This window comes from Eptatretus burgeri, chromosome 5, assembly GCF_056783735.1.
Source record: "Eptatretus burgeri isolate ZD-2024b chromosome 5, Ebu_testis_v1, whole genome shotgun sequence".
Lineage (NCBI taxonomy): Eukaryota > Metazoa > Chordata > Myxini > Myxiniformes > Myxinidae > Eptatretus > Eptatretus burgeri.
In genome coordinates, this window is record NC_140965.1 from 104,615,746 (window position 1) to 104,638,989 (window position 23,244).

At 43.0% G+C, this 23,244-nt stretch overlaps 1 protein-coding gene and 1 long non-coding RNA gene across 3 annotated transcripts in view; one reads left to right on the top strand and one right to left on the bottom strand.

Moving 5' to 3' along the window:
- Nucleotides 1–23,244, top strand: part of LOC147027105 (uncharacterized) — a 48,092-nt gene that overhangs the window by 4,514 nt on the left and 20,334 nt on the right. The window contains exon 2 of one of the 2 annotated variants that reach the window (XR_015058678.1): nt 21,808–21,857. Coding sequence is in view for 1 of the 2 variants with exons in the window: in XM_085883271.1 (XP_085739397.1) it covers nt 8,710–9,663 (954 nt within the window). In the remaining variant the exon portion in view is untranslated. Of the gene's footprint in view, nt 1–7,583; nt 10,314–21,807; nt 21,858–23,244 lie in introns of those variants that run through there. The other variant, XM_085883271.1, reaches the window with a different exon arrangement.
- The window catches only part of LOC147027106 (uncharacterized), a 19,848-nt gene continuing 17,954 nt past the window's right edge, over nt 21,351–23,244 (bottom strand). Inside the window, exon 3 of the long non-coding RNA XR_015058679.1 lies at nt 21,351–22,001. This is a non-coding gene — a long non-coding RNA (uncharacterized LOC147027106). The remainder of the gene's footprint in view (nt 22,002–23,244) is intronic.

Consider the following 23,244-nt stretch of genomic DNA (forward strand, 5'->3'; position numbering starts at 1 on the left):
TGGTCTGCCCAGAACATGAAGTATCAACGATGCTTCCTTCGGACTTCACCATGTATGTCCATCTGGCGATACCTCTGGTTCTCGAGGTTTCGCTGCCATGTCCACCTGTGGAACTCGGATGGGTAATTCAGCTGCCTCATCAGTTTCTGTACCCCATCTGTGCCCCATCTCCTCATGTTGCCATCTGTTGCTCGATCACCGGTTGATTTATCTCTGGAACACAGTTTTTCTCAAAATTCTCCATCACAGGAACATTCTGACATTGATACTTCTTCACACATGAAGTGTTTCTGTGATAACAAACTTCCTCTAGCGACTGTGTTGTCACCTTGCTTCCAGTCTTGGAAACCACAGTGTAATGGTCTCGCAGGAAGGGTGTGTCCAGTTTTCCTGGATTCTCTCGTTTCCACAACACATCAGACTATTTATCATGATGTGGATGATCAGCATGCAGCTCAGCTGATCCCTTGTTCTCAGCATCCTTGTCTAAAACCTCCTGGTCAAGACATTCTTCAGCTCAGGCATCTTGGTGCGGATTTTCCTTCTGAACAACAGCGATGCTGGGCTTTTCCCCGTGGTAGAGTGAGGTTCTGCCCTGTATGCTGCAACATATGACAAAATTGCCTCTTTCCAGTCCCTCCCTTCAGCTTGTGCAATCTTCATACCCTTCTCCAGAGACTGGTACTACCGTTCGACTTCACCATTTGCCTGTGGCCACTTTGGAGTCACACGATGGTGGTAGCTGACCACTGCTTCCATGAAATCCGTAAATGTCTGAGCACTGAATTACACTACATTGCCAGAATACAGAGTGGCTGGTACACCATGCTTGCCTTGTGAAAACCTCTGTTAATCTGCCACCAGTTTCTCTGCTGCATTGGACCTCATGATTACATAATCGTAGTAGTGGTCAATCATAACCACTACCGACTCTCCAGGTGGTAGCGGACCCAAAAGATCTACAACTACAGATTACCATCGTCCCACCTGAAGCAATTTACTTCAAACTGGTTCTGGAAGATTCGGTCGACTAATAAGTTGACATCCATGGGAGGATTTGCCAAATTTCTCCACGTCTCTCTCCATTGCTGGCCATCACACTTTTGTCCTCGGGTTTTGTTTGGTACTAACAATTCCCAAATGACCCCTTCATGTGCTAATATCACCAGTCTTGATCTCAACGTTTATGGCACTACAATCCCACTGCCCCTGAGAATATTGTTGCGGATTCGCGCCCGCCGGCGTGCTGACGGCCACCTAACTCGAATCGCGGCACGTCGCCCACCGGACGGACAATCCAGTCGTGACCCTCTCGGACTAACGCCGGGAACCAGTCACGGGTGGACCTTTCGGTCTCACCGCGATCGAGCCAATCAGCCCCCGCGTGGGATAGGGTTGCTCGCCAAATTCGACCTACCTAAGTACCCACGCGGAGGGTAGACCGGGCGATCGCACCTCGCCGCAGGTCGACTTCGGACACGGGCCACTTAAGCGACCCGTTCCGTACTATCAGAATAACCGAGCGGTGTTATCGTCGACCTCGACGGTTCGATTAATTATCGGGCGTATTCAGCCCACTACCAACCCTTTACGTGAAGCAAGATGGGGATTCAATGGGAGAAAAGACGAAGCGAAGCGGGACACAGTTCAACAATAAAAGCACATTTATTCGCGGCACACGGGAAGCACACATTCAATTCCACCAAAAGCACACAGAAAAGACACAATGCAATTTACACAAAAAGCAAATGTAAAAGAGAAAACACAGTGCAGAGCTAATACCGACTACCGAGCACACGGCAACACTTATACAATTCTACCTCACAGACGGCGCCGACAACACATACCCAAAACCAAGGAAAAGAAATACCCTCAAGGATGAGGCGGGCCTGAGGCCGAGACCGGGTCGCGCCTACCCGTCTGGTGATGAGACGCGGAGCGGCGATGGCGCCTCACTCCGCGGGCCTCGCGGACAGTGCCTGGCAGGGGGTGGGAAAGGGGCCCCCTTGGTCGCACTATCTCAGCGCGGGGGGGAAACAGGAGGGGGTTGCTGATGCTCGGGGTATAGAGGATCTTTATTATCCCTGGTGTGCGTCTCCACCTCGGCCAGGTCGCGCTGCCGGCCTTCCTCGGGCGTGCAGCTCCCGGCACCGTCGCGAGCACCCCTCGTCTGCCTTCGCCGCTGCCGCCTCTCCGCCTCTGGACTCTCCACCCTGGACTCTTCTTTGGGCTCTCCTCGTTCGACTCTCTTCAGCTTCTCCAGCTACTGCAGGCTTCGGGCTCCAGACTTCCACACGGCTCTGACTGACGAACACGGTCCTTTTATCCCCCGTAGCTTCGCCTTTGACCCCCTCCCTTTGACCTTTCACCTCGCTCCCCATTGGCCCGAGAAAAAGTGGGCGTGAAGGCTTTTTGATCCACAAATTTGCATATATCGATCGTTCTGGAGGCGGGGCCAAATCGCCCCTCGCTCACCGATTGGACGGCAAAAAGTGGGCGTGTGTCGTTTTTGATCCGTTTTTGAAGCACAAAATCCGTGATTTTGTACACGCTGTTCGACGCGCGCTCTGCACGAATCCAACACCGGTACCCACAGCGGGGCAAGAACGGTGGCGATGCTACGGTTGCGAGGTGTGACGGGAAGGTCGTGGCGGTTGTGGTGAAGCGGCGTTGTGGTTGATGGTTGATGTTGTGGTTGTGGTGGTAATCATGGCGGTTGGTCCAAAATAAAGATAGTAAAAGAAAAACGGCTATCCTGAAGAGTCGCAGCACGCATAAATGACATGTATTCCCACTAGACAACGGGTTTGGGCCTAACTACACATATACTTGCCGAGATACCTCACCTAAGGGACCTGAATGGTGGTTTGCGAATTTGGTAACCACAACAATATATTTCCCAATAAACATAGCTCATCTCGCACAGCTACATATGTCTTGTGTGGACAGTTCTCCAAATATACAGTCTCAATACTCTGTCTGATATCATCTAACTCTGGATCATGGTCTGACTCTCTCTACCTCTCAGGTTGTCATTTATTTAGGTGTCGAATGTACCACCACAAACCGTACAAACAATTCTGTTCCTTCTCCAGTGAAGGTTCTTGTGTCTCGTCCACCTCCAATAGTCTCAAAAGAGCATCCGCGATATTTGTCTTGCCAGCAATGTGGACCACCTTGTACCTGTGTTGTTGAAGTCTTCGGACTCATCTCTTAATCCTGGCACATGGCTTTGACCTTCGTGAGTATATCACCTGCAACGGCTTGTGGTCCATCACCGACTCAAACTCTATGCCAAATAGATATGCATGGAATTGTTCACACGCCCAGACAAGTCCAAAGGCCTCCTTTTCCATCTGTTAATATCTCCGTTCCACTTCGGTGAGTGATCGGCTTGCAAACGCAATCATTTTTGCTCCTCCCACTTGTGTCTGCACAAACACTGCACATAATCCCACAGGACTTACATCTGCAATGACCTTCGTTCGTGCTTTTGGATCGTAATATCCAAGTATTTGAGCAGTCATCATTAGTCGCCTTCAATTCTTTGAAAGCATATTTTTTTTCCTGACCAAACAAATTTTTTTCGTTCTTCCTTGTGTACTTCCGTAGTGGATCTGCCAAGGTTCACAGTCAAACCAGCCCCGAGTAGTTTTGCCAATACCAACTTCAACCTCTCATCATGTTCCTCACATGTCGCGCCATGAACAATGATGTCATCAGAAATGCCAGCTGTCCCCAGAATGCCTTGAATCCCTTGTGGATCACATGTTGCTAAATATCAGGTGCTGCATTGATACCAAATAACAGCCTCTTATAACTGTACAATCCACAGTATGTAACAAACGTCATCACATTCCTTGACTCTACATGCAATTCTTCGTTCACCCATCGCATATCAACGCACAGTCTAATCTCTTCATTTGGTTTTGGAATCATCACAACCAGACACACCCAAAGTGTCGGTCCCTCCACAGGCTCAATTGTATCCTGTTCAATAAGCTCTTGGATCTTGGTTCAACTTTACTCCGCAACCCAAATGGTGTTCCTCCAACCGGCTGAGCAACTGGATCCACCTCAGGCTCGATTGTCAGTTTAACTTGACAACCGTGTAGCTTTCCATCCCCTCTGTAAACCGGCTCAAACTCCCATTTCAGATCTGCATCAGCCTTCACTGAATTTACTCCCAGTACGATGTGCAATATTGTCAATGCTTGGGCAGTCTCTTTACTCATCAAAGGCTCCTCGTTTTCCTCAATTACCATGAAATGCACACTGGTATTCCTTCCACCAGCTCTCGCTTCTGCAGTGAAACGTCCCACTGTTTGAAGTGGCACCTTGGCTTAAGTGGCAAGTGACCTGTATTTTGCGGGTTTGACCTGTTTTCTTTCTTTAAACCCGCAGACCCGTTTTGTTATCATTAAAACCTGCGTATTGTATGGATAGTACGAACAATTTCAAAAACGCAATGTTTAGCTTCCATTCCACTCATGGATTCACCCACGCAGTGACAGATCTGTAGCAATCTCGATCCGATATGCAAGATTCTTTTGGCTGGGTGATGTCAAGAGCTTTACCAAACTGACCAATTCCTCCAATTCTCATCCGTACGCATCGTCACTTCCTCTCGTCCACCATTTTTCATCACCCCGAATCAATCGGTCGGCCTATTTGCTTTCCAATTCGCTCTTCGATTTATTACTGTGATATTTATCGGTATTTGTTTTCGTATTTTGAATGGTAGGATTCGATTTGTATTGTTTTCATTGGTATACAGGGTGTCCATAAATTACTGTTCCAAATTCATACTGTAACAAAAAATGAATGAAATGGGATACCATGATGTGGTTTGATGCTTGTGAATGAACAAATATTTCTCAATGTTTTATTGTCAAAATTTGTGAAGATCTTCATAAGGCATTCATTGGTTCGCGGGCGCCAGCAGTGACCACTATTGGTTCGTGGGCGCCAGCAGTGACCACTATTTTCGTTGTGTCTGTGTGTCTGTCTGTTTGTGACTCTCTCCAGAGCATAGCTCCGTGACGTTTGATGTGATATTGATGAAACTTAGACACAAGCTAGATATCATGGTCTAGTTGTGTCTTTTTGTATGAAGGGCATCCCACGCCCCTTGTGGGTGGAGCGACGCCCACTTGAAGTTTTTATTTATTTATTTTTCTCGATTTTGTTCTCACAATTTCATTTCCTAGAAGCTGTGCGTAATGTCCATATGTACAATATATAAAAAAATCCGATTTGATTTCGTCAATTTTGACGGAAGAGATAGGTTTTTACGGTAGTGCTTTCTCAAAAGCTTCCACTAACTCAATTGTACCTATCGTGGCATTGTTCAAAAATGCCCGCGAACCATCGTCGCCTCCCGGCTAGTCACCATTTATCATCACTTGGTCTTTATAAACCAGGCAACATTGCTATTCATTGTCGGGATGCTTTTTGCAGTAAATGTGACATCACGCATCACAGGCGACAACTGGAAACGAAAAAAGTAAATATAACTTTGAGAAATGTTCTTTGTTTGAGAAATGTTATGTATGTATTATATATGTTGTCCTACTTGGAACCTCCGTATCATTACTGATTAGTCAACATATTGAATCGCGTTTTTACCATTTTTGGTTAACCCTTTTCATGGGACTGTGAATTTTAAGTGGTACTCGCAAAAAAAACACAACCTGGGTGTCAAGTTAGACGAATAATCAATATTAAAAATATATGTATTTGTTTCAATTTTTGCTTTTTTGTTAATCTTGTCGCAAATCTGCGACCACAACACTCAAAGAGTTTAAAAAAAAAAAAACGACCCCGCTATCTATTTCCTACCAACCCGTTTTTTGTCACCTTCAACTTGCCATGTATGCCTTGGAGGTGTATGGATACAGCTTCTCTGTGCATTTTCGTGACTTGCATGTTATTTTATTTTGCTTCATCTCTTCCCACAATGCACTTGTCTATCACATTGCTATCACATCCAGAATCCACCAGTATCTGTACATCCACACCAGCAATCACTCCAGAAACTTTCACCTGATGTCTACACCCCTTTACTGTAAAAGCATAGCCATCATCGTCATCACAGTTTCTGTTCTCTTCCACTCGACTAACATTTTTGCCATACTTATTGGTCTTCCCTTAACACTTCCTGGTAAAATGACCCTTCCCCCCAGATTTTCCACATAATTTGCCTTTAGCAGGGTAACTCGAATCCTTCCCACTATGTCCCAGATGTCCACATCTAAAGCATTCTTTATCCGTCCTACTTGGGCAGAACCTACTCTTACCTCACTGCATAATCTTGTTGGCATGGCCAGTGAAGCTCAACAGAGACTTTCCAGCATGTCCGGCTTCCAATTTCATCGCCTGAAATTGAGCTTCCACTATTTGAAACATTGAAGGAATCTCTCGTGTTTCTGCCAAAGTGAGACGGTATCCTTTCTCAAGTAACTTTCGTATCAGGTTGTCGGGCCTGCAATGTTGAACTACTTGATCCCTCATCTGATTCTCCAGATCTCTCTCGTAGTTGCTTCCATCAGAAGCTTGTTCCAAACGTATCACAGACTGTGCTCCCCATCAGTCTGCATCATCTGATGGAAAACAGGTTGCTGAAACGTAGAATTGGTCTTCACAATATATTGACCATTTAGTGCTCTCACATGGGGGAGGATGACGGGAGTGGGATTAAAGCCATTCTCACTCTCCCACTGACACCTGCCTTTCATTCCGTCATGGCCCCCAGCATCAAGACTCGATTTCGGGGCAAAAGCCGCTTTTCATTGTCACAATTTTTTTTTTTCCTTCTTTTTTTTCCTGTCACATGAAACCTTTCCGAGTAATGAGAAATTCGAGCAGGAGATAAACAAGCAGCAAGTGATCTTAAAATGGAGAGAACTGAGCAAAGACTGTGCATAAGATAACAGAGATGAAGCTGATAAAGACAACCTACAGACCAGCAAGCATCCTTAAGATGTCCATGCGAGGAGAAGTCGAAGCATGGGCTCCAAAAAGACGAGCAAAGACCCTACATCGAACTCCTCTTCTCACGTTTATTTGATCAAGTGAGCTGAGCTGATCACGTGAGCTGTTTCAATGACAGGAGCAAAACATATCACACCTACGATCTTGTCGAGACCCCCACAAACACACACGAGGAACCATTTTTTTTTACGCCCTCTTGGGCAAACAGCCGTAGACTCCAATAGAGAAGGACTGGAACCTCACGATCTCGGGGTTTGTAACTTGAGTCTGAAGGATTAACTTGAGTCCGGGGCTAAAATGACTTCTAGAAGGGCTAGAGACACGATCTCGGGATCCATTTAGGGGTTTTTGAGGACGGCGAGTTCAATAGTGTCATTTTCAACACCACCTGAGGTCATCTTCAAGGTCAAAAGGTCATATTTCAAGGTCAGATTACTGAATTTTGGTATTTTTTGCCCGTTTTTTGTGTCTAACTCGTAGAGGAAAACTTTTGTAAAGTCTATGACAAAACATGACATTGTGCACCTACTGCACCTACTTGCTGATTTCTATCATCGTTAACTAATGTGTTTTGTTTGTTTCTCTTTCAGAAACTGTCCAGCTGGTGATCTCACATGATTTTTGTGTTGTTTCCTGCTTTGGTGACAATATGCCACGTCGTTGCAGCTGCTTTGGTTGTAGAGGAAACTATGATGGGATGCCTTATGCAAAGGTCATATCCTTCCCAAAAGATCCTAAGGAGAGGGAGAGATGGATATTGGCAATGCCAAATGAGAAAGAAAGCTTGAGGTGCTTAAAGGAGATATATATTTGTGAGACATTTCAATTGTGATTGGGTGTCAGTTAGGGGTGGAAAATGACCGAAAGAACCTCCATCAATATTTACTGGAGTACCGAAATCAGCTTTGAAACAGGTGACCTCAGCCCCACGCCCATCATCTTTTACGTCAGAATCAAGAGCTAAGAAGATGCAGGCAGCTGATGAGGCTGCAGACAATATCCAAGATTTCGACCACTTCTGTGCTAAAATCAGCTCCTATTTTCCTGGCTTTAACGTCATAAAAGACCAGGAAAACCTTTACCGATTAAGAACTAATGCTACTGGACAAACTGTCAAGCAGTTCTTTCATTTCCAACAAGTTCATTTACCTTTTGGATTTCTATTCTTGAATAGAGTTGAGAAAGATGGGATTGAGGTGCCCAAACGACTTTTTCCTTTGCAGAAGAACAGCCTGCTCTCAAAATGGTCCCAGATTAGATCCATAACTCACCAGGTAAACATCTATGAATGTACAAGCAAGGAAATTTTTCAGCTTGTAATAAGCCAGCTCTGTTGGATGAATGAGGCACACGAGCTTCCTCACTTCACCTTCCTTCTGTCGCAGCTGCATCTTATGTTCAAACCTCTTGATCATCGCCGATTTGAGACTGATACTATGATTTTCGCAATGCAGCTTCACAACATATCACCCAGTGCATACAAAATGATTCGTCGATCCGGCTTAATCATTCTACCATCAACAAAAAAGGTAAAACAGATGCTTGCTAGTAGTCAGCAGGTCTCAAACCTCAAAACCTTGTTGGACCAGCTTAAACCACAGCAGCGTTTGGTCAATTTAATGTTTGAGGAGGTAAAGCTGTTCGAGACATTGTGATTTTTCTGGAGGGCATGTTGTAGGATATGCTCAAAATGCAGCAGCGGGTGGTGAACACGAAATGCTTGCTTCACATGTTATGGTTGTTGAAGTTGACTGCCATTTTGGTGATCCACACTCTATTCTACACATTTTGCCCTGCAAAAAACTAACTGCCGATCAGCTGAAGGAACTCCTTATCGAAGCTGCATCAGCTGTAGTTGGTGCTGGCGGTACTGTGATTTCTTTGATATGTGACAATTGCAATACCAACCGCAGTGTTTATTCAAAACTTGGAGGATCAGGAAGTTTCCAAGTGCTGTCAATTCAAGAGCAATCTATGTTCTTAGTGTATGACTACGTGCACATCTTCAAAAATGTTCGCAACAACTGGATTACTGTTGATGGCAAGACACTCTCATTTGTTGTATATGGTAATGAGTACAAAGCTTATTGGAGTGATATTCAGAAGGTTTATGAGATCGACCGGGCTACTCCTATTTGCTTAACCAAGCTGACGCACACTGCTGTTTTCCCCAAGCCCCTTCAATGCCAGAGCGTACCATTTGTATGCCAAGTGTTCAATGACAAGACTGTCGCTGCTTTAAAGACCTTCAAGGATTCATTGGGCATCAGTGAAGGCACAATCATCCTCACCCAGATAATGAGTGAGTGGTTCAAGATGATGAACGTGAAAGACTGTTTCTCAGCTATCCATCTGCGCGACGAATCCAGACAGCCTTGGACAGCAGACTGTACAAGTTTCACGAGGCTGGAGCAGGCCTGCCAAATTATATCTACCTGCGCATGGCAAGGCGGAGGTGGTTGTAAGCTGAAGCTAACTCAGCAAACTGCTGAAGCCTTCACTGTGTCCACACGTAATAATGTGGATGCTGCCAAATTGCTTCTGGCAGAGAAAGACTTTGACTACATTCTTCCTTCTATATTTGCAGATGAAGCCTTGGAAAAGTTTTTCGGCCAAGCCAGGCAAAGAAACGGTGGAAACTTCTACATTGACGTAGATGGCTGCAGCTAAAATTATAAATTTGCAAACACTCATTAAGCATGACATTATGCACAAATCTAGTTCTCGTGTGATTGATTGCGACAAGAACTGTACAACTTCCATAAATCCAGATTAGCGAAGTGAACTCATTGACGAGATTACTCCTCAAGACACTCAGGATCTCTTGGGGTCTGACGATGCCCTTAAGCATAAAGTAGTTTATTTGGCCAAACACCTTGTTCATAAATATGGCGATAGCACTAGTATGGAGGAGATCATTGATGACGAAAATGGTAACGAGGTGTCATCTGAGTTTCTAGATAATTTGAATAGAGGTGGATTGAGTGTGCCGACTATGTCAACCATCTTTTTTGTACATAATGCCTCTAATTTGCATGGCAAGACTAAAATGCGTTGCCGATTTCATTTTGCTGAGCTGTTATCCTCTGTAGATGCACCTTTAGCTAGTAGTAATGCTGCATGTACTACTTTAGCTAACATTCTGTTGAAAACTCATGTCCTCAATGTAAGTGACAAAGAAAAAGCTTTGGGATGCCTCAGGAGGCAAGAAAAGCTCTCCAACTAGTGATAGACATTGACATAGTTGTAATAGGCATAGTGTTGTGACATGCATATAATGTTTATGTAATACGATATATGACAATAAATATCAAAGTTTGACAGCTCAACACACTTGCATCTTATTACAATCAGCCATCTCTCACCGTTTATGAGTTGGACACAAAAACGGGTAAAAAATACCAAAATTCAGTAATTTGACATTGAAATATGACCTTTTGACCTTGAAGATGACCTCAGGTGGTGTTGAAAATGACACTATTGAACTCGCCGTCCTCAAAAACCGCTATATGGATCCCTAGATCGTGTCTCCAGCCCTTCTAGAAGTCATTTTAGCCCCGGACTCAAGTTAATCCTTCAGACTCAAGTTACAAACCCCGAGATCGTGAGGTTCCATTCCTTCTCTATTGGAGTCTATGGCTGTTTGCCTAAGAGGGGGTAAAAAAAAAATGGTTCCTCGTGTGTGTTTGTGGGGGTCTCGACAAGATCGTAGGTGTGATATGTTTTGCTCCTGTCATTGAAACATCCTTGTAGCTCACGTGATCAAATAAACGTGGGAAGAGGAGTTCGATGTAGGGTCTTTGCTCGTCTTTTTGGAGCCCATGCTTCGACTTCTCCTTGCATGGACATCTTAAGGATGCTTGCTGGTCTGTAGGTTGTCTTTATCAGCTTCATCTCTGTTATCTTATGCACAGTCTTTGCTCAGTTCTCTCCATTTTAAGATCACTTGCTGCTTGTTTATCTCCAGCTCGAATTTCTCATGACTCGGAAAGGTTTCATGTGACAGGAAAAAAAAAGAAGGAAAAAAAAACTGTGACAATGAGAAGCTGCTTTTGCCCCGAAATTGCGTCTTGGTGCTGTGGGCCATGACGGAATGAAAGGCAGGTGTCAGTGGGAGAGTGAGAATGGCTTTAATCCCACTCCCGTCATCCTCCCCCATGTGAGAGCACTAAATGGTCAATACATTGTGAAGACCTATTCTACGTTTCAGCAACCTGTTTTCCGTCAGATGATGCAGACTGATGGGGAGCACAGTCTGTGATACGTTTGGAACAAGCTTCTGATGGAAGCAACTATGAGAGAGATCTGGAGAATCAGATCAGGGATCAAGTGGTTCAACATTGCAGGCCCGACAACCTGATACGAAAGTTACTTGAGAAAGGAGACCGTCTCACTTTGGCAGAAACACGAGAGATTCCTTCAATGTTTCAAATGGTGGAAGCTCAATTTCAGGCGATGAAATTGGAAGCCGGACATGCTGGAAAGTCTCTGTTGAGTTTCACTCGCCATGCCAACAAGATTATGCAGTGAGGTAAGAGTAGGTTCTACCCAAGTAGGATGGATAAAGAATGCTTCAGATGTGGACATCTGGGACATAGTGGGAAGGATTCGAGTTACCCTGCTAAAGGCAAATTATGTGGAAAATCTGGGGGGAAGGGTCATTTTACCAGGAAGTATTAAAGGAAGACCAATAAGTATAACCAATAAGACCTAACTTGAACTTTCATTTATTCCAGGCAAGCACGAAAGCAAAATCATTTTAAAAATCTCACATGGCAAAGGTCAGAAGCATATTGATGATGCCTCTTACATTGCCCTGTCTTTCTCATCATCATCATCATCATCATCATCATCATCATCATCATCATCATCATCATCATCCAACAGGCCTATCTTCAGGAAGGCTTCCTGGAAAGTAGGGCACACTCACCATCAACTGTACACAAGTATTGGAATGATGTTGGTCATGCCTTGTGATAGAACAACATTTGGAGCTAGTACAACTTGGACAGGTGCCTGCTGAATGAGATTGCAGGAATCGGCCTCGTGTTTCTTCTTAGAACATGAGGTTTTCATTGAACACTTCATGCTTGCGTCGATGCCAACTGTTTATCTTTGATGTTCCAGGTGAAGTAGCAGGGAAGCTTTGAATGCAGGATGTGGGATGCCTCATGACCTATCTGGTTTAGCTTGAAATAGTCTGTCAACATCATAACCGGCTCTTCTCGATCAGCTGCAGCTAACTCCTGGCCTTCCTTGTACAGCAACAGTTGCTCTTCTGGCAAGTGGCAGCACAACTTAACCATAGGAGGTTTTCCTGTGTGCAATGGGAAGTCGAAGATCTTGTGGATGGCTTCATTTGAAGAGAGGTAGCCTGCATTGACATAGGTTTCAATTTCATCCTGAACAGGCACATTATTCCCAGCAGCATATTTCACTGTGTAGGTAACCTCATCACCATCCTTTGTGATATATTTATATAAATATTTCGCTTTCACGGCCTCTGCACTGTGGAACACTTCTACAATTAATATGGGCTTCATAACGAAGGGAGAGAAGTGGATTGTATGGGATGATGGAGTTATCAACAGAGAAGTTCTTCCCCCTCATCTTCAGATTATGTGTGCACTCTCCATTGTCTGCTGCCCTTCTTCAATATTGTGGATATGAATTCTCTCCAACTGTGGTGGCATTCCTGAGCAGTTTTGGGTACTCTTTCTACAGTGTCATGCTTGGCCATGTCCCTCCATACAAGGACTCTCGAGATGTGCAGTGCCACAAGGCCCTACACCTGTGTGCACATATCTGGCCTCTCCCTGGGCTCTTATCCTTGAAACAGGGCAGCCTTTATCTCCTTCCATTTCAGGGTGGTTGTAAAGGAATGAAGAAGTCAGATTTTCCAAAATTATGAGCAACAATCATTGAGTTCGAATACTGGTCATTGTACCAGCAAGGAGAACCCATTATTGTTGGAGGCAAGATAACTTTGTGACCAGCATCTCTGCCATCACTCTCTGCTGCTGCATCATGAAGACCCTTCCACTTGTCAGTCCTGATAGTCCTCTGGTTTGTTCTTGTCTAGTTGACCCGATTGAATTTAATTTTTGCCTGGACGTCGATGCTGCATTGCTCCATGAGTCTCTGGGACTTCATGATGGTGTTGAAGTCATCCTTTTGGACCTGAAGGCGATAGGCATAGTAGTTTGATGCTGTCAATGTGTGCCCATCGCTTCTTTTGATGCCTTCGTGCCACCCATCAGAAACAAATGGAAAGAGGATGACAGAGTGAATCGGATCATATGATTGGTGGAGTTGACTGATTCTCTTGAGACCTCCCTGTCTACAATCCACAAGGACATCGCACTTTTCAGATGCTGCTCCAGGCATGATGGAGGCTACTTCTGAGGGCTGAGGTAGATTGAATGTCCTGCTGCTTGCATCTTTTGGCTTAGCATTTTTGTCAGCAAGGATAATGATTTGCAGATGTTGTGTTGCTGTCAGTTCAATAGTTGCTTATAAACTCTGCACATAACTGTTGTAACAGTGAAGTTCCTCTTGAGTATCTTGGAGCATCACAGGATCCAGCTGGGATTGATGTCACAATTGATTGTTGATCTCATTCTCTGTGTTATAGAAATAGATTTAAGCAAATTTTGGAGGGGTACCATTAGTTGCTGGCAAGAGAGATCCCATGCAGTGGCTGAGTTTCTCCTGTATTTTGAAGGTTAGGTGGAATCCCTGTGGAATTACTTCATTGCAGCCAAGGGATGCAAGTGCAAAAGCGTTGCTGTATGCTCAGATGTTTTTGAGAAAGCTCTTCACTCGACTAACGGCTGGATGTTGAAACATTTGCAAAGTTTTGAAGGAGGTTTTGGCACTGGATCAAGTTCTACCTTTCCCTTGACACAACACATGGATTCCTTATCTGCCAACCACCGATGGGCCTTGCTGCTAGCTCGACAGAAATTGTCATTTCAATGTCCTCCACAGTGTGGCTGAAGCTCTGCCAAGACTTGTTTCTCTTTGAAAGCTGAGACATCACAGTCATGCAAAATTTTGTGAGAAACAATTTTTCCTCTTCTGAGTTGCAACCCTTGCATTCCTCTCCTCTGGTGTTTCATGGACACACATGTCTTTCTTCTGTTGAACATTTTGGGCTAGGCAGGCACTTGTGTTTGGAGTTTCAATGGAACGTCGCACATGAGCAGTTTGAGCTTCCTGCTTCAACCTGGCTTGTCATTGTTTACATGATTCACTTTCTATTATTTCTCGAAAATGTTGGGATACTTGTTTGAAGATATTTTTCCTCTGCTGTAGATTCTCTTTTGACTTGCTTGTCGCTTGTGCTTATCGTTTGCAGCCAATGTTTCAGCTTTGTTGGCATATCACATGTTTTTTTTTATCATTTTTTATGCCAATAAAAATGGTAAAGATTGGGTTGGAATAATTGATGAGTAAACTGATCCATTATATTACTGAGGTGTGGCTAAAACTCAGGCATTGTGGGACAAATGGCCTCCATGACTCCAGGACATTCATACAAACACTTAAAATGTACGGATGTGTACACTCCATCCACAACACCCCCTCCCCATGATCCTATACAAACAATGTGTGGACGTCGTCGTGGTCTCAAAACTGCTAAACTGAGTCAAGGCGCAACTTGAGCCGGGGCTTTCAAGACCGAGCCTTTCCTTAACAGCTCAAACCTGCAAATGTAGATGAGCACGAAAGGCCTTGACCTATGTATGCTCAGTTAACTATGTAACTGTGAGGCTATATGTATGGAAATTGCCAACATTGCAGCAACTCGAGCTATTACAGTAATATGAGTCATGGAGCTGTATGTGTGCAAATTCATATTGCAAACTGATTTGGAGACACACTTGTGAGTATATCACAAGTGTGTCTCCAACTCATAGGTTACATAAATTAAGGTATAACCTATTTGTAGAACCCAACACAATTAATGTGCTCATAATTTCGAATAACTTCTTCTAAATTTTCAAAAGTCACTGCTTCATATCACCATTCGCCAACATATTGATAAATGGATTCTCATTATCTCATTTCACATGATACTCATGATCATTTTGGCCAATTTATGCATAAATAGTAACTGATGGTTGCAATTTGGGATGAATTTGACTGCAGCGATGTCAGAAATTTCACTGCAGTATCCTCCTTGGCTAAATTGGTACAGTTCCATTTGAGTGGTCACTGAGGTTATCCATATATGGTTCCGTAACCTGTATTCCAGTTTCCTTACAAATGGAAAAGAAGAAAAACAAAACTTGAGTCGTTTTGATTGATGGTGCAACAGTCATGTGACCAATTTCCACACTAATGGAGTCAGAAGCAGCATTGTGAGCAATCTCTGTACCAATAGCGTCAGTGGGTATTGCCATAGTTCAGTACAAAGAGCCACTGCCAAACTACAAATGTTTGTTATTATTTTTAAAAATCTCTTTTCGATGGTATTGTGACTTGAATTGGTTTTGGCTGGAAGTCAATGAAAAGGTGAAAGTATGATGATATACCCAAGTTTATTTGAGGATGACGAGAAAGATTTGAATCACTCGGATTGAGGCATCCATTTCATTTCTCAGGATAGTTATTTAAACTCGAAAATATATCAGACATATTCCTTCAGCTATACTAACTGCTATCACGAAAGGACAGACATACGAGTTTTTAGCACAGACGCCATGGGATCTCGTGCAATGTTTTTTTTTGAAAGAAAGCTGTCTGTTCTTTAATTAATTCAACCTCAGCAGAGGAAGACTGAAGAGGATGCACCATGTGTTCTATTCTTGTCAGAATGAGGTTCAGCTCCACTTGTAACAAAGGGTTGAGTCATTTAGCCTATAATTATATGCTAGAAGCTCTCTTTAGCTTCTGTGGTGCTTGAGAGTTTTGTGTTAATTTCAATTTTCCAGCCGCTGTTTTTATTTTTTCACTACATCGGGTCCCATGTTTCTTGTTTGTTTGGCAGGCTGGTGGTTGCTTCTTGTCTGGGGATTATGAGGGACTTTTCAGAAAATGGAGGAACAAATTTATTTCATAAAACTGAACAAAGCTGAACATGTGTACCGTTCCTGGCTGAAAGGCCAGGATGCATGGTGTGGTTAATGAAAAGAATGGCCATTTCATCACACCATGAGATAAGCAAGGTGGAGTTGTTAACAACATTTGATGTGACCACATAACAGAAGCAATTCCTTGCACACGTAGAATAAGCAGTAGGGGGCACTATTTAGCCATGGACTGGCTTTAAAAACTCAGTCAAAGAACAGGAGAGGGAGATAGAGAGACAGAGAGAGAAAGGGAGACAGAGAGAGAGACAGAGACAGACAGAGAGAGACAGAGGGACAAAGAGAGAGAGAGAGAGAGAGAGAGAGAGAGAGAGAGAGAGAGAGAGAGAGAGAGAGAGAGAGAGAGAGAGAGAGAGAGAGAGAGAGAGAGAAAGAGAGAGAGAGAGACAGAGAGAGACAGAGACAGAGACAGAGACAGAGAGAGAGACAGAGAGAGAGAGACAGAGACAGAGAGAGAGAGAGAGAGAGAGAGAGAGAGACAGAGACAGAGACAGAGACAGAGACAGAGAAAAAGAACAGAGTAAACTGATACAAAACCAAGATGTAAGCATCTGGGTTGCCATAACATCCATACTAATAAAAGGCAATGTGTGTGTGTCTCCTCCATAACTCCAAAACTATAAAACATAGCAGCCTGAAACTTTGCTGGCATGCTAAGAAAACTTCAAGGAAGTGCACGAGTGAAAATTGGATGTTTGGGTTAATTGAAACACCCCTTTTGAAGATAATTAAGGGCCTTATTTAATTATCTCCTTCATCAGGCAATCCTCGGCCACCTCGCTGTTTGCAGTCTTTATGTGTTTCCTGGGTAACCTCGCTGGCTAATTACACTGGCTAATCACCTGTTCAACCTCACCTTGACTTGGAACAAGCTGTTTATCATCGCTATGAATTGCTGGGTACATTGCAATGCTAATAAATGCCCGGTGATGTCAGCGTTCATTGTTTTATTTAATTTCCGCACATGCGATCACCACGAGAATCTCTTAAACTAAGGAAAATTCCAAAATTTAAGCTCCAGAATCGAACTTACAAGCAGCTCCGACTCCGAAAAAAAGTCTTCATTTTTCAAATTCGGATATATGTGACATTTTAGGCATCTCCGGGAGGTGTATGTTTAATATGACGGGTCGGTGATTGCCAATAGCATGCCAAGGGAGGCTTTTCTTATCAACCGTTTCGATGGAGTGCTTGCTTCAATGCCTAAACCACTAGGCGAGTGCTCTCAAAGCTGCTTGGTTGTTCGTTTCGGGAAAAAGTACACGTGCTTTCAATCTTACATAGATTAGACTACGTTTCTGCCTTTGTTGGGTCCCGCGGTGCCGTGCAGTGGGCTCTTCGGGAGGTGTCTCATCCACTGAAGATGTGCAATTTTATTTTTACAGGACATCATTTTGTTTAACCTTTTTCTGCGATCTCATTTTGTAACCCAACTCTCATTTCAACATCGATGCATATTTATAAAACACAATAAGGTCCATCCGACCAGGTGTTCACCATGTTTGTTCTTGCTGTGAAGACATAAATTACAGGTCGACATTTTGCGTTCTCTGCCTTGGTGCATTTTTGAATTGAATTTCACTAATTACCCAATTTAAATCCGCTTTCAAAGAACGCTGTTTCAAGGTAAATCTTTGTGTTTGTCGTTTTTATTTACTTGATGCACGTGTATATTTGCTTAAAGTATCCACCTCTAAGTATACAGGTCTCAAAGTATCCACCTCCGTGTGTGTGTGTGCACGTGTGTGTGTGTGTGTGTGTGTGTGTGTGTGTGTGTGTGTGTGTGTGTGTGTGTGTGTGTGTGTGTGTGTGTGTGTGTGTGTGTGTGTGTGTTTGATTGGTATCTACATATGCGTGTTTCAGAATGTGGAATGGAGTCCTCTCAGGGCGGGCTCAAAGTATCCACCTTCATTTCGGTAAGGTGTCACGATTCATCGACCAAGTTGTGAAGTTTTCTATTTTCAAAGTTTTGTGTCACGGGCTTTCTTCAGGATCGTCACTGAGCCCCGGACAGCTTCCAACTGTAGTTTGTTTGTAATGATATTCCCAGAGATAGTTTTTAATATCTCTGTGAGGTTCTTTGTCATCGTTCCCTAGTTCACACTAACACTGGTACAACTTTGGCATTCTTCAGTTTCCAGGATCTTTTCACTTCATTGTTGAGGTCTTGGTATTTGGTCATTTTCTTGATTTCTGCATTTTTTACTCAAAATCACTGGAATCATCACCTCACTTAGTAATGCCTTCTTCTCTCTTTTTTGTACCTAAGTATGATATCTGGTGGCAACGCTTTGTTTTTGATGTTCATGCTCGATGGGATCATTAGGACGTACGTCAGTGGTACTTCAATCTCACATAGATTAGACATACATTTCTGCCTTCGTTGGGTCCTGTGATACTTCAATGCTTTCAGCCTATGCTTTTGTTTAATGTTCCCACAAATTTTCTGGAACTAGGAAATCAAAGTTTTTGCAGATGTGCCAGCGCTTAACATTACAAACTATGTTCTGTCGTTCTGTGTACAGCTATTCTGACATGAGATTAAAAAAAAATTGTTTTTGGGCATTAAGCATAACATATCACTCTCTTTGCTAACACCACCTCCACCCCTCACCTATCTCTTTTTTTTTTCCTCCTCCCCCCTTGCTGTGTCTGTCTGTCCTCTCCTCGCTCCCCCCTTTATGAATAAAATGCAACATTCTCCACTCTCCTCCCACCTCTCTCTCTCTCTCTCTCTCTCTCTGTCTCTCTCTCTCTCTCTCTCTCTCTCTCTCTCTCTCTCTCTCTCTCTCTCTCTCTCTCTCTCTCTCTCTCTCTCTCTCTCTCTCTCTCTCTCTCTCTCTCTCTCTCTCTCTCTCTCTCTCTCTCTCTCTCTCTCTCTCTCTCTCTCTCTCTCTCTCTCTCTCTCTCTCTCTCTCTCTCTCTCACTCTCTCTCTCACCACACCCCTACCTTCTGCAGTGTATAGCAATGTTTTGTGGGGCGTTGCTCTCCCCACCTCCACCCCCTTTCCTCGCTCTTATTGTTTTCCTCTTCCCCTTCTTCACCCACTCCTCACTTCCCTTCCCTCCTCTCGCCGCCCTCAATTCCCTCCACCCTCTCTGCCTCCCTCTCTCCCTCCCCTCCCCCTCTCTCTCTCTCCCTCTATCTTTCTCACCCCCCCCCCTTCACACCCCTGTCAGCGAAGCAGCTGGTCATAATTCCTCGTAATGAAACAGAAACACAATTGTTCTGCTGGTAATTCATCACTAACAATAACAAAGAAATTGCTTTTTCTATTTCAATTTACAGTACCATGCCGTAACTTGAAATAAAAATAGGGGCAATACCCCCGGGCGCTCACCGCGTAAAATAATGATACTGAAGAGGAAGTCAACATGGGACGGAATCAGAAAAATGTACCAATGAACCAATGTTATCGCAAATACCCATTTTGGGGGGCAACCCCCTCACCCGTAAACCCCATTTTTTTAGACCCCGACCTTTTTAAATCGTGTGCACAAACTTTGGTACATCATGGGTGATGAAAGTTGTGGTCAAGTTTAAAAGAAATTGTGTTTGTAGTTTCGGAGAAGAAAGCAAATATGTATTTTGGGGGGAAACCCCCCTGTATTACCCCATAGACCCTAATTTTTTTAATGTCCTGGGAAAAGATCTGTACATCATGGGTGATGAAGGTCATAATCAAGTTTCATTGGAATTGTGTGTGTAGTTTTGGAGAAGAAAGCAAATACATATTTTGGGAGCAACCCCCCTGTACACCTCCTTAGACCCCAATTTTTTTCATGTCGTGGACAAACTTTGGTACATCATGGGTGATTAAGGTTGTATTCAAGTTTCATCAGAATTGTGTTTGAGTTTTGGAGAAGAAAACAAATCCATATTTTGGGGGGCAACCCCCTCCCCAGTAAACTCCCTCAGACCCCTGTCTTTTTAAATAGTGTGGACAAACTTTGGTACATCACGAGTGATGAAAGTTGTGGTCAAGTTTAATCGAAATTGTGTTTGCAGTTTTGGAGAAGAAAGCAAATACCTTTTTTGGGGGGCAACCCCACTATAGCCCCCTTCGGGCCCGATTTTTTTGTTTTTGTTTTTTAAATTATGTGAATAAACTTTGGTTCATCATGGGTGATGATGAATGTTGTGGTCAAGTTTCATCAAAATTGTATGTGTAGTTTCAGAGAAGAAGTTGCAAGTGCTTACGGACGGATGGATGGACGGACGGACAGACGACGCACCTCCCATAAGCTCCCTGGAACTAAGTTCCACTTCCAGATGGGATCGAGCGTTACCATAAGTCGATCAGCTCAACATTTGAACTGCAATTCCTTAAAAAGAACAAAGCACGAATCGGCACAAATCATTCCAGATATTCAAATTTTATTTATATATTTATTTCATATATGCACGACACTCTACTCCTCGGCTTCTAGACACTGCTCACTGACAAATATTTCAAGGATATAAGGCAAAATGACCAATCACATGTAAAATACTGCCAGCAAAGTGCTATAGAATAAGCAGGGGCTTCAGGAAGTTTGGAAAGAAGTTCACTTTTAAATCCAGGGTATTCTATATATATTCAGAAGGTAATTGGCTCAGCATCATAAGGGCAAGAAGCTTTTTGAAAGGTGCAGGTAACCTTCTAAGTGGGGAATGGTGGAACGCCCCTCTGGTTCACTCTCGCTAAGGGTATTTCAAAGAAAATGTAATGAATGACTCCTGGAATCTGGATGGTTTGTGAAAGTGATACAACCAGGTTGGTGACTAATTCATTGCATGTCACTCTTTTACACAAACAGCCAAGAGCATGTGTTTTTTAATCATCTGATTCAAGGTGTGTACCTATTGTGATATACCCAACAGATTTGTCATGGAGCCAATGTTTATTTTTTTTATTTTTTTCAATCATCTGAAAAAAAATTCAATTGCAATCCAAGTGAACAGAGATTAATCTGCTCAATTACTTGTTTGGGTAGGAACGTAATGCACTGCATCAGTCGAACAGTGGATTCGAGTGATTCTGACATGTTCATTAATACAATGAATAGCTCGCTGATTGTTAGATGTGTTTCTACCTTTGTTCTGAAGTTGGAATTCTCAAAAAAATTAAACATGTAACCTTTATAAGAAATCCATCACTTGCTTATCAACATACTGATAGCTTTAAAATTATTCGTTGCAAATGCATTAACTTCAGCGAGTGAAATGATAATAAAATAATAGATGTTTCAACGCAATTAATATATACTGTAATAATATGTTTATGTATCCAAAAATGGAGAGATGAGAATAAATTATGAGAAATATAATTGTAAAAAAAGTATAGGGAAATGGAGAGGGGAAAATTCAGAATGGGGAGTATTTGGGGGTAAAGGTAGGATATCATGTCATGTATGTCGTGTGCAAATCCTCAGCTCACTAAATGGCTTCGTGAATAGACCCCATACACTTAGTTAGGGCATGGCTCCGGAGAACTGAGCAGTGATTGGCCAATTTCAAATCTGAGCGTGGGAAATAAAACCAACGCTTTTCCAACAGCTCCCTACTGTTATGGTTTGCTCAATGGTGTGAAAAAGAAATGCATCCACTCTAAATATTTAATAAGAATAATTTTCGAAATGGTAATTAACAAAACAAAATAGGGCAGAGCGATAATCAACTACAAGGCACTCAATGGAGGTGTTGACTCGGGCCATTGTTTTCTTTTTGTCTTTCAGTGCAATACTGCCACAGATGGTGCGGACCGATGCTGCCACGTGACTGCGGTGTGAGTAAACGTTGTCCTGTGCTATTTTTCATTTTATAATTATACTTGTGAGATGAAAGCTGAACTTGTCTGAGACATTCACAATTTGAAGCTCTGTGTCAAAAGTGGTGATTCTTGCTGTTCTGCTGACATTGTCCAATTATTCTGCAAACAGACAAACAAACACACAGACTGGATCATCACAATACTTACAGCACATACCCGGCCTACAGCCCTGGCCTGAGTAATAAATTGATACACTATATCTTTGTATTTCACGACGATAACACATCAACACAAAGCCTCAACAAGACAAACACTTCTTATTTTTCGTTTGGATGCTGTACAAGGCTGTGGGGTAGCATAATTAGCTGAGGGCATGGCTGTGCTGCTGATGCAATGCCCTCTGCTGGTTAGGGCAGGAATTTGGAATTAAGCATCTTGCCTACTCTTCGCTAAGGACACCAAGCAATCATTAACGTCCATCAATGAATGCTGGCAGACAGGACATCCGTTTAATGTCCTTCCGAGGGACGGCACACGCATTGATGAATCACCCTGTCTGTGAAACACTGGAACGGCGGCATTTTATAGCTGGGTCGGGATTAAAACCCAGGTTAGACAGCCGAGAGGTGTGTGTACGTACTTCTCGGCCATCATGTCAGCCCAAGACAAACACTGAACACTTACTTAAACATTACTGCCACAAGCAAAACAGGGTTTTGGTAGAGATGGTGAGATTTGAAAAGAAGAAAATGGAACTCATGCAGGAGCACAATAAAAGTTGAAAATTCTTAGAACACCTTATGCCATGCAGTCTTACAGTAAATATAATGATAATAATAATAAGAACTAGAACTACGTTGTCGATGGCACACCATCACATATTCCCGCACACACTGCTTTGTCCCATTAACGCTAGGTGAAATTTTATCTTGCAAAATGGATTGACTATTTTTTCTATTTGATGTGCTTTATGACCAAAGACTTACTATGTTTAATAAATCAGAAGTCATTGCAAGCATGTCAACATTTCATGAAACATTAATTTAACACTGTCGAGTAATATAGAACTGTGCATCAATTTAATCATTAGGAATGAACTGTGTATAATATTAATTATAATTATTCATAATCAATTAGATAAATACAGTAAAACCTGTGACTTTGTCACTCATGGGGGCCACATAAGTAAGTTCTTTATAAAATAATTTACCATGTACAATGGTAAATACACTTTAAAAAAAAAATCAGCCCCCATGACCCCACCCCCTCTGGCCCGGCCCATATGGGTCATATCAAAAATCCGACAGTGTTGTGCACTTCCCCATACATATATCTACTATGTTACAAAGTTTCAAGTTCCTATCTCAAACGGTGTGGGAGGAGTTATTTTGACCCCCTATCC